The sequence below is a fragment of the Salvelinus fontinalis genome, chromosome 2 (assembly GCF_029448725.1).
Source record: "Salvelinus fontinalis isolate EN_2023a chromosome 2, ASM2944872v1, whole genome shotgun sequence".
NCBI classification, from domain to species: Eukaryota; Metazoa; Chordata; class Actinopteri; order Salmoniformes; family Salmonidae; genus Salvelinus; species Salvelinus fontinalis.
In genome coordinates, this window is record NC_074666.1 from 30,321,407 (window position 1) to 30,337,116 (window position 15,710).

The window sequence follows — 15,710 nt, forward strand, 5'->3', positions numbered from 1 at the left end:
AAACACAAATGCTTTGTTTTTAAATGATGTCTGAGTGTTGGAGTGTAAAGATTGTGCCATCTGGTTTGCTTAATATAAGGAATTTTTAATTATGCATACTTTTTAATCTACTTTTGATACTTAAGTATATTTAAAAACAAATACTTTTAGACTTTTACTCATAATGAGTATACACAGCAAGCAGCGTGCTTATACACAGTTGTGAGTTACTATAGAAACAGCCTGTCCAGATTAATGTACCAGTGATGAAGGCGTTCTTGTCCGGTCCCTTCCTGTTTGCAAATGATTTGAGAAATATTCAGGATGTGGACACAATCAGGACAAAGGACGCATGTTAGCACCAGGTATAGGACATACTGTAGGGCACTCAGTGGGTGCATTTACACAAGCAGACAAATTCTGATCTTTTTTCCACTGATGGGTATTGTGACTAATCACATTAGATTGTTTCATATCAGATCTTTTTAAGAGCTTATCTGATTGGTCAAAATACCTATTAGTAAAAAAACATATCAGAATTGGGCTGCCTGTGTAAACATAGCCAGTGTGAGATTGACTGATGTAAGACATGATCATTTTTCAGCATGTCTTGCTGTGAGGGATCTGATGCCGGAGCGTTGATGCCGTAATACAGTGCTGTGTAGATGTGTGTCCTAGATCCCCATCCTTGATCTTCTGGACCAGTTAAAACAGTTCAATCAATGGTCCTGTGTAAATTATGCCTTTGGCTTGATTGAAGAGGTTTCAAAAAAGCAGGCGAACATCTAATGAAATCTTTTTGATCATCTGCAGCGGGCATCGGATATTCTGCTGGTGAGGGCCCAAGGGCTTTCCTGCCTTAATTTGCTCTAATGTATGGGCCTTTCTCTCTCTGCAAGGTTTAGCAACACTGATGTTTCTAGATGACCTTCTTCCACTGCTTTCTGCTAATGCAGCAATCTACTCCATGCTGATTATCCTGTTCCACAGCAGAATACCACACACACACACACACACACACACACACACACACACACACACACACACACACACACACACACACACACACACACACACGGAATCCCAAACCATCTCACACCTACACCCAGACAGTCCAACACTTGCATAAACCAACAGTTCAGCACTGCAGTAAAACTGCAGGATATGTGATGGTGGTACATGCACCACCATCACATATCCCCAGTCAAGCATTGCAGGAAAAGCAAACCTGTGAATTCTACAGAGTCTAGTAGATGGAAGGGAAACTTAATAACCTGTGTCTTTCTAAGGAAATACAAAACATGGAAATATCCAACCATATTCAATACAATAATATATTAAACAATGTAGATGTAAGCAGCAATGAACGGGGTCCACGGGATGACAGAAAGGACACAAGATAAGTTGGATAACAAAGCAAGCACTCTATCATGTAGGAACTATGTTCCTTTATGTGCAATCAGTGAAAGTATTACTATGGTTATCTCTCAATATAACAAGGATGACACAAGTGAAGTATAGTGCTGTAGGGTGGTTTTGAATGCAGCAGGTAATACTTTTTAAAGTCAGTACTTAATTTATTGAGTTTATATATCAATTCTGGGGTCAATTTGACTAATGGTTTATGCTTCAGATTTGTGAAATATTTTCAATGTTATTTTCATGATGTGTCCCATTGTTAATCTGCATAATTTAAATCTCACATTCATTTCAAATGAGACAAAGTCCACTCGGTCAATAGTTGTTGCTCTAGTATCCTACGTCACTGGTGCCAATGGCATCTATAGTGCCACCAACTGGTCTAGTGCAGTCATCTAAGGTTGCAGTGACTTTATATTCACACAGCTTCTAAGGACATATACAGTACCAGTCAAAAGTTTGGACACACCTACTCATTCAAGGGTTTTTCTTTATTTTTACTATTTTCTACATTGTAGAATAATAGTGAAGACATCAACACTATGAAATAACACATATGGGATCATGTAGTAACCCAAAAAGTGTTAAACAAATCAAAATATATTTTATATTTGAGATTCTTCAAAGTAGTCACCCTTTGCCTTGATGACAGCTTTGCACACTCTTGGCATTCTCTCAACCAGCTTCATGAGGTAGTCACCTGGAATGCATTTCAATTAACAGGTGTGCCTTGTTAAAAGTAAATTTGTGGAATTTCTTTCCTTAATGTGTTTGATCCAATCAGTTGTGTTGTGAAAAGGTAGGGGAGGTATACAGAAGATAGCCCTATTTGGTAAAAGTCAAAGTCCATATTATGGCAAGAAAAGCTCAAATAAACAAAGACAAATGACAGTCCATCATTACTTTAAGACATGAAGGTCAGTCAATACAAAACATTTCAAGAACTTTGAAGTGCAGTCGCAAAAACCACCAAGCGCTATAATGACACTGGCTCTCATGAGGACCACCACAGGAAAGGAAGACCCAGAGTTACCTCTGCTGCAGAGGATAAGTTCATTAGAGTTTCCAGCCTCAGAAATTGCTGCCCAAATAAATGTTTCACAGAGTTCAAGTAGCATACACATCTCAACATCAACTGTTCAGAGGAGACTGTGTGAATCAGGCCTTCGTGGTCGAATTACTGCAAAGAAACCACTACTAAAGGACACCAATAAAAAGAAGAGACTTGCCAAGGTAACAGCGTAGCTTAGTGATTAGAGCATTGGACTAGTAACCAAAAGGTTGCAAGATCGAATCCCCGAGCTGACAAGGTACAAATCTGTTGTTCTGCCCCTGAACAAGGCAGTTAACCCACTGTTCCTAGGCCGTCATTGAAAATAAGAATTTGTTCTTAACTGACTTGCCTCGTGAAATAAAACATTCTGCAGCTATACGCCATCCCATCTAGTTTGTGCTTAGTGGGACTATCATTTTTATTTCAACAAAACAATGACCCAACACCCCTCCAGGCTGTATAAGGGCTATTTGACCAAGAAGGAGAGTGATGGAGTGCTGCATCAGATGACCTGGCCTCCACAATCACTCGACCTCAACCCAATTGAGTTGGTTTAGGATGAGTTGGACCGAAGGAAAAGCAGCCAACAAGTGCTCAGCATATGTGGGAACTTCTTCAAGACTGTTGGAAAAGCATTCCAGGTGAAGCTGGTTGAGAGAGTGTGCAAATCTGTCATCAATACAAAGGGTGGCTACTTTGAAGAATCTAAAATCTAAAATATATTTTGATTTGTTTAACACCGGTGTTAAACAAATAACAACTATGTTATTTTATAGTTTTGATGTCTTCACTATTATTCTGCAATGTAGAAAATAGTAAAAATAAAGAAAAACCCTTCAATGAGTAGGCGTGTCCAAACTTTTGACTGGTACTGTACATAACGTTTGCATTCCACATTGCATGGCCTCATGTCCATAGGTTCTGTTCTTTTAGCCTGGGTTTGATGTAGTGCCATCTAGTGGTGTAGAGGGGCCATTTTTGAATTCAGCAACTAAACATTATCAGATTCATTAGAGGGTAATTCATTGCGTCTATATACTGTACCACATCTGGAGTCAATTTGACTTGTGGTTCATGAGAAGAAGATTTTACGAGTATGTTTAGCATTAGCATATGTGCTAACATGCATCTATAGGTAGAGTGCAGCCATATTTGAATGCAGCAACTATTTATATATGGTTCATGAGAAGATTTTTGAAGTATTCTTAGCATATTTTAGCATATTAGCGTATGTGCTAATACACGTCAACTAGTATAGTATGGCCATCTTTGAATGGATCAACTTTAATTTTTCAAACTCTTCAGGGACTATTGTGATGAGTGCAAAGACCACCTTTGTAGTGAATCTGACTTTTAGTCCATGAGAAGAAGATTTTTTATGATTATTTTAAGCATTAGCGTTGCATTGTCAAAAAGGTTCATTGTTCATGGTGTCCTTATTTTTTGGAGATATCAATGCCAAACTTGACATGGTTTGTCACATTAATGTCTCTGATGACCTCAAAAAGGTGAATGTTGTCAATGAAAATTAAAATAATAAGAATTCAGGCAATAACAATAACTTCGCTGTGAACCCCTATTGAGGCCTAATGAACACATGTGTCATGTTGATTATAGGTAGGTTAGGAGATAGAAACCATTCAGTCCTATTCAGTGGTAGTTTGAACTGACAGCTTGAGTAGTGTAGTGTAGGTGTGGATGCGCATGGCTGGGCAGGGCCTGCTTCACTGATGCAGCACACAGCAGGTGTTTGAACGATCATGACAATCACTCATAGTGATAGCAGGACCTGGACCAGGCTGCACCAAGGGAACTGCTGCAAAACAAACTCACTCAGAGCATCTCTGTGACGATTTGACAGTGCAGAGACTCTTTTACACACAGACTCTACCGTTGTTGAGATATATAGGGGTGAGTGGGATAAGTTGAGCCAAATGGGTAAGTTGAGCCACCATTGTTTCTAGGAAACCATACAGAAAATGTATAATTTGACCAAATATTTAGGAAGAGATAATCATTTCATGGGGTCTGTGAAGGGAGAAATCACATGGAGAAAGTTGTGATGCTTGTATGATGCTTGTATCTAAACCAATGTATATCATTTTAAGATTCTTCTATACATCAGTTGGGGTATTTCTAAGCTTCTATATGAGGTCCTAAACCTAGTGCATCCTTGTAGCTGTGTGGGCTAATATAGTCAAAATGTTTGCCATGGGGTAAGTGGAGCCAATGGTTGAGCCAATGCCAAGTTCAGCAAATGTAAGTGTTTTCTTCCCAGGTGTAATGCAAGGCATTATTGCTGGGATATGAGGTAACAACAGGACCTGGCTTATGTTAAAGGTGTAAAAAAAAAAAAAAGTACAGTGTTTGCTAGGTGTTAAGCCTGTGTTCAAATTTTTTATTAGTACATTTTAAATTATTAAATAACAAAAAACCTATTGTGATTGTGTTGAATTGTGTTTGGGAAATAAAAATAGACATGGTAATATTTCATTCATTACAGGAATTTGTAGGCGGCATAACATACCCTGTCCCGTTTCTCAACTTACCCCATACCCGGGCTAGGTTGTTCCAAAAGACCACTTTTTTTGGACAAGCTATGTTTTCAAAACTGTAATGTTTACATGAATTCTGATTATTTCTATAGATACTCAACATCCTTAAATATGTCTTTGTTAGAAATAATACTATATTTCCCTTGACGGAGTGAACCTGAATGTAAAAATGTCTCAACTTACCCCACTATCTCCTACAGAAGCTTGTCTTGTTCTATTATACATTCAATACATTGGCAGGACAATCATCTGCCACAGCTCTATATATTCTTACATTTCAAAGCCCAGAGATACAGTCGGTATAATAAGGGTCTTTGCCATTGGCTTTTTGGAACAGGACACCAATTGCTTCTCATCTAGCAGTGTCTGTCAAATGCTTGACTGAAAAGAAACATCAATACCCCTCACTTCATACAGACAAACCTCAATGTCCGGTCAAACCATCAAGGAGACAAGCACTTATAGTCAGGTCCATAAATATTTGGGCATTGACCAAGTTATTATTATTTTAGCTGTCTACCACAGCATATTGGAGTTGAAATTAAATCATGAATATTTGAGGGTTTTCACATCCAAATCGGGTGTATGGTGTAGGAATTACAGCACTTTTTATATGTGGTCCCCCCCTTTTTAATGGACCACAACTAATTGGACAATTGGCTGTTCAGCCAGGTGTGTGTTGTTTCCTCATTAGTTCATTTACAAGTAAGCAGATAAAATATCTAGATTTGATTTGTGGTATTTGTAATCTGTTGCTGTTAACCCTCAATATGAAGTCTGAAGAGCTGTCACTGCCAGTGAAGCAAGCCATCATTAGGCTGAAAAAACCCACCAGAGAGATAGCAAAAACATTAGGTATGGCCAAATCAACTATTTGGTACATTCTTAAAAAGAAAGAACGCGCAGGTGAGCTCAGGAGCATCAAAAGGTCCGGAAGACCACGGAAAACAACTGTGGTGTATGACCGAATAATTATTTCCCTGGTAAAGAAAAACCCCTTCACAACTGTTGGCCAGATCAATAACACCCTCCAGGAGGTAGGCATATCTGTGTCAAAGTCAACAATCAAGAGAAGGGCCTCCCGGGTGGCGCAGTGGTCTAGGGCACTGCATCGCAGTGCTAACTGCGCCACCAGAGTCTCTGGGTTCGCGCCCAGGCTCTGTCGCAGCCGACCAGGAGGTCCGTGGGGCGATGTACAATTGGCATAGCGTCGTCCCGGGTAGGGAGGGTTTGGCCCGGTAGGGATATCCTTGTCTCATCGCGCTCCAGCGACTCCTGTGGGGGCCGGGCGCAGTGTGCGCCAACCAAGGGTGCCAGGTACACGGTGTTTCCTCCGACACATTGGTGCGGCTGACTTCCGGGTTGGAGGCGCGCTGTGTTAAGAAGCAGTACGGCTGGTTGGGTTGTGCTTCGGAGGAAGCATGGCTTTCGACCTTCGTCTCTCCCGTGCCCGTACGAGAGTTGTAGCGATGAGACAAGGTAGTAATTACTAGCGATTGGATACCACAAAAAATTGGGGAGAAAATGGGATAAAATTAAAAAAAATAAAAAAATCAAGAGAAGACTTCACCAGAGTAAATATAGAGTTTTTACCACAAGATGTACATGGAGTAAGCCTCAAAAACATTGGTAAGCCTCAAAAACAGGAAGACCAGATCAGAGGTGTTTTTTAAGTCTAAAAACTCTATGTACAGTTCTGGAACAACATCCTATGGACAGATGAGACTTGTTCCAGAATGATGGGAAGAGAAGAGTATGGAGAAGGGAAGGAACTGCTCATGATCCGAAGAATACCACCTCATCTGTGGTGGTGCGGCAGGTAGCCTAGTGGTTAGAGTTTTGGGCTAGTAACCGAAAGGTTGCTGGATCGAATCCCCGACCCTAACAAGGTAAAAATCTGTTGTTCTGCCCCTGGCAGTTCCCCGGTAGACCGTCATTGTAAATAAACATTTGTTTTTAACTGACTTGTCTAGTTTAATAAAGGTTACATTTACTGCAAAAGCAACCCAATACTTTTTTAAGGCAAAGAAGTGGAATGTTCTGCAATGGCCAAGTCAATCACCTGACCTGAATCCAATTGAGCATGCATTTCACTTGCTGAAGGCAAAATTGAAGGTAAAACGCCCGAAGAACAAGCAGGAACTGAAGACAGCTGCAGTAAAGGCCTTGCAGAGCATCACCAAGGAAGAAACACAGCATCTGGTGATGTTTATGGGTTCCAGACTACAACCAGAATGGTTGTAATTCCTACACGGTTCATACAATAATTTTGACAAAACCTTTTAATTCAAGATGAAAGTCTACACTTCAAGCACATCTTGACTGTTTCCTTTCAAATCCATTGTGGTGGTGCCAAAATGATGCAAATTGTGTCACTGTCCAAATACTTATGGACCTGACGTTACATGAGAAAACGAGTGTGTGTGTGTCTGCGTGTGTTTGCTTGTGTTATTCCCTGCATTCACGTGTGTATTGTAAGAACAGGAGTGTGTAACAGTGTACTTGGCATGCATTTCACATCTGAAACACCAAATGCGTAAAGATCTCTTCCATTTTATTTTCAAACACAATGAGAGGTAGTGTAGCGTACACACTCACAGCTGCTCCAAACGGCCAGACGCACATGCCATCTTGCACAAACAAGGGATATACATGGATTATACACACACACACACACATCCAAGTACACACACATGCACATACATACACAAACACACACATGTACACACAAACATATGCTTACGCAAACACACAAACACCCACACACACACGCACAAGGCCCAGGTGGTGTGAGAACAGTCCTGCAGCAGCATGCTGCTCTATTTAATCTGTACCACAGTAACACATGTTCTACCCTGTCTGCCTCTGCTCTGCTGCCATGCTAGGAATTTGTTCCATCACTATTTCCCTCCACTTCAGCAGATGTTTTCTTTAATGAGTTCAACACGAAGGTACCCTCCGTATTATTGGTCAACATGCAATCATTGGAAAACAAACTGGGTGATCTACGATTTAGACTATCCTACCAACGGGACATTAAAAACTCTAATATCTTATTTCACCAAGACGTGGCTGAACGACGACACAGATGATATAGAACTGGCTGGCTTCTCCGTGCATTGGCAGGACAGAGCAGCTACGTCTGATAAGACGAGGGGCGGGGTGTATGTCTATTTGTCAATAACTGCTGGTGCGCAATGTCTAATGTTAAAGAAGTCTCGATCTATTGATTGCCAGAGGTAGAATACCTCATGATAAGCTATGGACCACACTATGTACCAAGAGAGTTCTCATCTATATTATTCGTAGTCATCTATTTGCCACCACAAAGACCTCACTCAACAAGCTGTATAAGGCCATAAGTAAACAAGAAATACTCATCCAGAAGCTGCACTCCTAGTGGCCGGGGACTTTAATGCAGGCAAACTTAAATCAGTTTTCCCTCATTTCTACCAGCATGTCACATGTGCAACCAGAGGAAAAAAAATTCTAGTCCACCTTTACTCCACATACAGAGACGCATACAAAACTCTCGCTCGCCCTCCATTTGGCAAATCTAACCATAATTCTATCCTACTGATTCCTGCTTACAAGTAAAAACTGAAGCAGGAAGTATCAGTGACTCGCTCAATACGGGAGTGGTCAGATGACACGGATGCTATGCTACAGGACTGTTTTGCTTGCACAGACTGGAATATGTTCCGGTATTCATCCAATGGCATTGAGGAGTATACCACCCCAGTCACCGGCTTCATCAATAGCTGCATTAATGAAGTCATCCCCACAGTGCCCGTACATTTCCCAACAAGAAGCCATGGTTATAGGCAACATCCGCACTGAGCTAAAGGCTAGAGCTGCTGCTTTCAAGAATCGGCACACTGATCCGAACGTTTATAAGAAATCCCGCTATGCCCTCAGACGAACCATCAAACAGGCAAAGCGTAAATATAGGACTAGGATTGAATCCTACTACACTGGCTCTGACGCTCATCGGATGTGGCAGGGCTTGAAAAATATTATGGACAACAAAGGGAAACCCAGCTGCGAGCTGCCCAGTGACGAGCTAAAGCCTACCAGACAAGCTAAATGCCTTTTATGCTCGCTTCGAGGCAAGCAACACTGAAGCATGCATGAGAGCACCAGCTGTTCCGGACGTAGCTGATGTGAGCAAGACCTTTAAACAGGCCAACATTCACAAGGCCACAGGGCCAGATGGATTAACAGGGCGTGTACTCATGCGCGGACCAACTGGCAAGTGTCTTCACTGACATTTTCAACCTCTCCCTGACCGAGTCTGTAATACCAACATGTTTCAAGCAGACCACCATAGTCCCTGTGCCCAAGAAAGTGAAGGTAACCTGCCTAAATGATTACCGCCCATAGCACTCACGTCGGTAGCCATGAAGTGCTTTGAAAGGCTGGTCATGGCACACATCAACACCATCGTCCCGGAAACCCTACACCCATTCTAATTCGCATACCGCCCCAATAGATCCACAGATGACGCAATCTCAATCGCGCTCCACACTGCCCTTTCCCACTTGGACAAAAGGAACACCTACGTGAGAATGCTGTTCATTGACTACAGCTCAGCGTTCAACATCATAGTGCCCACAAAGCTCATCACTAAGCTAAGGACCCTGGAAGTAAACATCTCCCTCTTCAACTGGATCCTGGACTTCCTGACGGGCCGCCCCCAGGTGGTCAGGGTAGGCAACAACACATCTGAAACGCTGATCCTCAACACTGGGGCCCATCGGGGGTGCGTGCTCAGTCCCCTCCTGTACTCCCTGTTCACCCACGACTGCATGGTCAAGCACAACTCCAACACCATCATTAAGTTTGCTGATGACACAACAGTGGTAGGCCTGATCACCAACAATGATGAGACAGCCTATAGGGAAGAGGTCAGAGACCTCCGAACAGGCACACATTAACATTGACGGGGATGAAGTGGAGCGAGTCGAGAGTTTCAAGTTCCTTGGTGTCCACATCACCAACGAACTATCATGGTCCAAATACACCAAGACAGTTGTGAAGAGGGCACGACAACACGTTTTCCCCTCAAGAGACTGAAAAGATTTGGCATGGGTCCCCAGATCCTCAAAAGTTCTACAGCTGCACCATCGAGAGCATCCGGACTGGTTGCATCACCGCCTGGTATGGCAACTGCTTGGCATCTGACAATAGTGCGTACGGCCCAGTACATCACTGGGGCCAATCTTCCTGACATCCAGGAGCTATATACTAGGCGGTGTCAGAGGAAGGCCCAAAAAATTGTCAAAGACTCCAGTCACCCAAGTCATAGACTGTTCTCCCTGCTACCGCACAGCAAGTAGGCACCGGAGCGTCAAGTCTAGGACCAAATTGCTCCTTAACAGCTTCTACCCCCAAGCCATAAGACTGCTGAACAATTAATCAAATGGCCACCTGGACTATTTACATTGACCCCCCACCCCTTTGTTTTTACACTGCTGCTACTCTCTGTTTATTATCTATGCATGGTCACTTTACAAATGACCTCGGCTAACCTGTACCCCCACAAATTGACTTGGTACCGGTACCCCCTGTACAGAGCCTCGTTATTGTTATGCCATTTGCTTGTTACTTTTTTATTTGATTACATTTTATTTACTTTAGTTTATTTAGTAAATATTTTCTTAACTCTATTTCTTTAACTGCATTGTTAATTAATGGCTTCTAAGTAAGCATTTAAAGGTAAGGCCCGATACCTGTTGTGTTTGGCGCATGTGACAAATAAAATGTTATTTGATTTGATCTTTCTCATTTTAAATCTGCCTGTCTCTTACCTTTATCTAGGTTTATTTCACTCCCCCCCCCCCCACACAATTCTTGTTTCTCTTACTCCCTCGACCCTCTTGTTCCTTTCATCTCTCGCTCTCTCCTCTCTCTCTGAGCCTCCGCACTGACTGGTTCAAAAGGTGGTTGCTGTGGTAACCGGCTATGAAGAGTGGGTGTGGGGCTAATTTTAAAGACACACCAGGGTCTCCTTTGACACTTTGCTATTAAAAAACTAGAAGAGAGAGGGAGAGAACAGTAGATATGGAGGGGGAGGGAGGGACAGAGAGAGAGATAGGGGAAAAATGCCGGCACGTGTTCAGCAGTGCTACAGACTTTAATTGAACAGCCACTGGTAGCTGCCTATGGCACGTAAAATGGAGGCTATCTAAGCTGCTTAGCTACAGTGGAAATGGAGGTCTGCATCTTCTGAGGAACTCTACAGGCTAGTGGTCCAAATAAAGTGCACACACTCAATCAATGTCCCATTGAACACTTCCCCAATATTGTGTCCTAAATAATGAATACACAGAAAGGGAGGGAGAAAGAGCAGGAGAGATGGGGCATTGCTCCAGGGCAGCCCTAGCAGTGGATTTTAAACATAGCTGATTTGGTTTAATTTGGTTGACATATCCACTGATGCCAGTGGAGCATATTGTAGTACATAAGGAAGCATAGATAAAGTATAGTAGCCTACAATATAATGCCGTTTAGATCTTGTGTGTCTGTGTGTGGATGTTATAGTTCTGGGTAGATTGAGGAGGTGTGGGATTAGGCTCTCAACTCATGTCTCGAAAGGCAGAGCTATGAGGGTGAGAGCTCATCTCTTATCTGTCTAATGTTGAAAAATGAATGGAAATGCTGGCTGGATAGGAGACAGGTGGGTTACGCTCAGCCAGCAACATAATGGATATTCATGCAGGGACCCACATGTTCATTATTCACAGTAATGACTGAGACTCTCCTTCTCTCCATCCTCTCCTTCCTTCCTCCTTTGTGTCTTAAATCTCACACACAGCAACACACACATAAACACATGCATACATGCACACACACACACACATTTGAATGTGTAAGTCTGAATAGTTTTTCTGTGAGTGTGTTGTTCTCATTCAGCTAAGGAGTGTTGATGAGTGTGAAATCCCCTCATCTTGCATACCCACTGGGCACACACTGGTTGAAATGGAATCAACGTGGAAAATTGGATTAGGAAAAAATAATCACCCAGTAATGTTTTCATCTAATTTCAAACAGCGTTGTAAACATTGAAATTAGGGTAAAACTTCAATGTAAATACATTGACTTAATCTAACTATTAGGTTGTTACAGCAATCTCATTTCAATATAATCATCAGAAATATATATGTTGAAATTGCATAGAAAATTCCACATAAAATGTAAAAAAATATTATTCATACTATATTTTATATACAGTATATTATTAGGTGGTTGAAATTATGTTGAATTTTAGATTCGATTATAAATATTTTATTTTACCTTGTTCAAATGTTGATAGTAAAATGGTATATTTAAATCAACATTGTTTCAACGTCATGCTATCAATCCAAATAAAGAGGTATATTTAAATAAAATGTGAACGCACAATCCAACGATTTTTGCCTGAACAGTGACTCCTACTGGTATATCAGGGGTAATGCACTTCAGTGAGACCATTCAGACACCTACCTCTATATACCCTGCTTAACTTTGAAAACAACTGTGCTCATTTTAGCTGAGCTATCAACACATTTGGAACTTGATAAGATTCCATACTGATGACTTTTAAAAAATCCAATGTATTATCCACATTGATTACACGTCACAATATGTTGACAAATTATGTTGAAACAGAGTTGATTCAATCAGTGTGTGCACAGTCGGTAGTGTGTTCACGTGAGCATGCTATTTAGAGCGCAACAACTCCACCCCTCCGTACACGCTGCAGCAGCTGAGGGATTCGTCCACACGCAAACACACACACACACTACTACACACATCTGATAAAACTTGTCCTTGGTGTGAGAGCTGCTTTTGTCTCTATTGATTTGCTATGGTTGAGCTGAGGTACATAAGCACAGCCTTTATTGGCTTAAGACTAATGATGTCACTCTAACTCACACATAATAAAAGTCAAATCCAACATGCAAACACAGTGCTGAGGCACTTTTACTGAATTATAATAGACCAGTAACATCATACAGTATACTGTCAGTATCACAGTACTTACAATGATTCTTTGTTCTGCTCTGTGACACATTTCTTACAGGGACATTTTACACTCCTGATAACACAACTGAAATTCTGTATTTTTCTTCTTCCCCCCTTCCTTTTTTCCTCTTTCTTTCTCTCCAGGATCCTGCTGACTGTAGTAGTGATCTTCCGTATTTTGATAGTAGGTATAGTGGGTGAAAAGGTCTATGAGGACGAGCAAATAATGTTCATCTGCAACACTATGCAGCCGGGCTGCAACCAGGCCTGCTACGACAAGGCCTTCCCTATATCCCACATCCGCTTCTGGGTCTTCCAGATCATCTTGGTTTGTACGCCCAGCCTATGCTTCATCACCTACTCCGTACACCAGTCCGCCAAGCAGCGTGACCGCAGTTACTCCATCCTGCACCCCTACATAGACCACGGTCACGCAAGTCACCACGGTCGTGGAGGCGATCACCACGCCCGCAAGCTGCGCAACATCAATGGCATCCTGGTGCAGAACCCCGACAGCGGCAAGGAGGAGCAAGACCTGGAGGTCAAGGAGATCCCCAACGTGTCCCGGGGGCTCACGCAGGCCAAGAGCGCCAAGGTGCGGCGGCAGGAGGGCATCTCCCGCTTCTACGTCATCCAGGTGGTGTTCCGTAACGTGCTGGAGATCGGCTTCCTGGCCGGCCAGTACTTCCTGTATGGCTTCAACGTACCAGGGATGTTTGAGTGTGACCGCTACCCCTGTGTGAAGGAGGTGGAGTGCTACGTGTCACGCCCTACAGAGAAGACGGTGTTCCTGATTTTCATGTTTGCAGTGAGCGGCATCTGTGTGCTGCTCAACCTGGCCGAGCTCAACCACCTGGGCTGGAGGAAGATCAAGACGGCCGTCAGGGGTGTTCAGGCCCGCAGGAAGTCCATCTGTGAGGTGCGTAAGAAGGACGTGCCGCATCTGTCCCAGGCCCCCAACCTGGGCAGGACTCAGTCCAGTGAGTCAGCCTATGTCTGACAGAGGTTCCTCCACATGGGGGGACCTGGACTTCTGGACCAAGCAAGCTTTTTCTGGAGAGAACAAACACTTAGCCCAGCTCCCCCCACCCTAAGGGGCACTAACTCTATGTACACTGCAACATTATTAAGGAGCGCAGAGGGACTTCACATGGCCACATTGGAGGATTATTGGAGAGAATAACTTTTTGGACTCTACAAGAGAGAGAAAGTACGTCAAGGGCAGTTTTGTTGCTGTAACTAAAGTTAGATTTTAACTGTAGGGGGAGTTGTGCGCTGAATCCTAGGTGACACTAGGTGCCTTCCAAGAGAACACACTGGAAAAAGAAGACATAGGACTAATTACTGTAAGAATATGAAATAAGGATAGTTAAATAAGAAATAAGTCTCAACTAAAAATTTCTATCCTTTGCAAGAGGTCATAGTCCCTTAAATTCTTAATGTATGTGTGCATATGCAAGAATGTATGCCTGCACGTGTGTGCGAGAGATAAAGCAGTGTGTATGCCTTTGTTCTGCAGAGTCAGAGCAGGGATAATGGGTGAAGTTGAGTTGCTGAAGGAATGAAACATTTCTTTCAGTTATTTTCCTTCCCTGCGGCAGCTCCACTGTAAGGAGAAGCCAAGAAGAGGTGATGCACCTTTAAAAAAATGTCAAAAATCAACACTAAAATTATACCTCAGCACAAACTGGAAACCTCCTCTCCCTGTCTCCACTCCCCCAAGTAGCACCCCCTCCTCTACCCACACCCCCACTAGCACCCCCTCCTCTCCCCATCCCCACTCCCCCAGTAGGACCCCCTCCCTCCGCTCCTCCACTAGCACCCCCTCCTCTACCCACTCCCCACTAGCACCCCCTCCCTCCACTCCGCCACTAGCAACCCCCCTCTCCTCTCCCTGTCCCCACACCCCCACTAGCAACCCTCCTCTCACCGTCCCCGCTCACCCAGTAGCACCCCCTCCTCTCCCCATCCCCACACCCCCACTAGCACCCCCTCCTCTCCCCGTACCCGCTCCCCCAGTAGCACCCCCTACTCTCCTCTCCCCATCCCCACACCCCCACTAGCACACCCTCCTTTTTCCCCGCTCCCTCAGTAGCACCCCCTCCTTCACCCGCTCCCCCAGTAGCACCCCCTCCTCCACCTGCTCCCCCAGTAGCACCCCCTCCTCTCTGCTCCACCAGTAGCACACCCTCCTCTCCGCTCCCCCAATAGCAGCCCCTCCTCCCCCTGCTCCCCCAGTAGCACCCCTCCTCCCTCCGCTCCCCCACTAGCACCCCCTCCTCCCCCCGCTCCCCCAGTAGCACCCCCTCCTCCTCCCGCTCCCCCAGTAGCACCCCCTCCTCTCCGCTCCCCCAGTAGCACCCCCACCTCCACCCGCTCCCCCAGTAGCACCCCCTCCTCCCACGCTCCCCCACTAGCACCCATCCCCACTCCCCCACTAGCACCCCCTCCTCCCCCCACTCCCCCACTAACCCCCCCCCTCCCGCTCCCCCACTAGCACTCCCCCTTCCCCCCACTCCCCCACTAGCACCCCCTCCTCTCTCACTGTATTATGCATTCTTAAAGAACTGACTACAGTATGAAGCACTAAAGGAATTAATGGAATTCCAACAAGCCCTTCTTTTTCCATTACACAGGAAACAGAAGTATTTACTCACAGAACATTTTAACGTGTAACCCACAAGTTGTTTTCTTTA

General features: G+C 43.9%; 1 protein-coding gene across 1 annotated transcript in view; it reads left to right on the top strand.

Moving 5' to 3' along the window:
- The window catches only part of LOC129816247 (gap junction delta-2 protein-like), a 29,536-nt gene extending 14,243 nt beyond the window's left edge, over positions 1-15,293 (top strand). The window contains exon 2 of the mRNA XM_055870497.1: positions 13,159-15,293. Within this exon, the coding sequence (XP_055726472.1) occupies positions 13,159-14,014 (856 nt within the window). The 3' untranslated portion in view covers positions 14,015-15,293. The remainder of the gene's footprint in view (positions 1-13,158) is intronic.
- Positions 15,294-15,710: the final 417 nt, after the last annotated feature.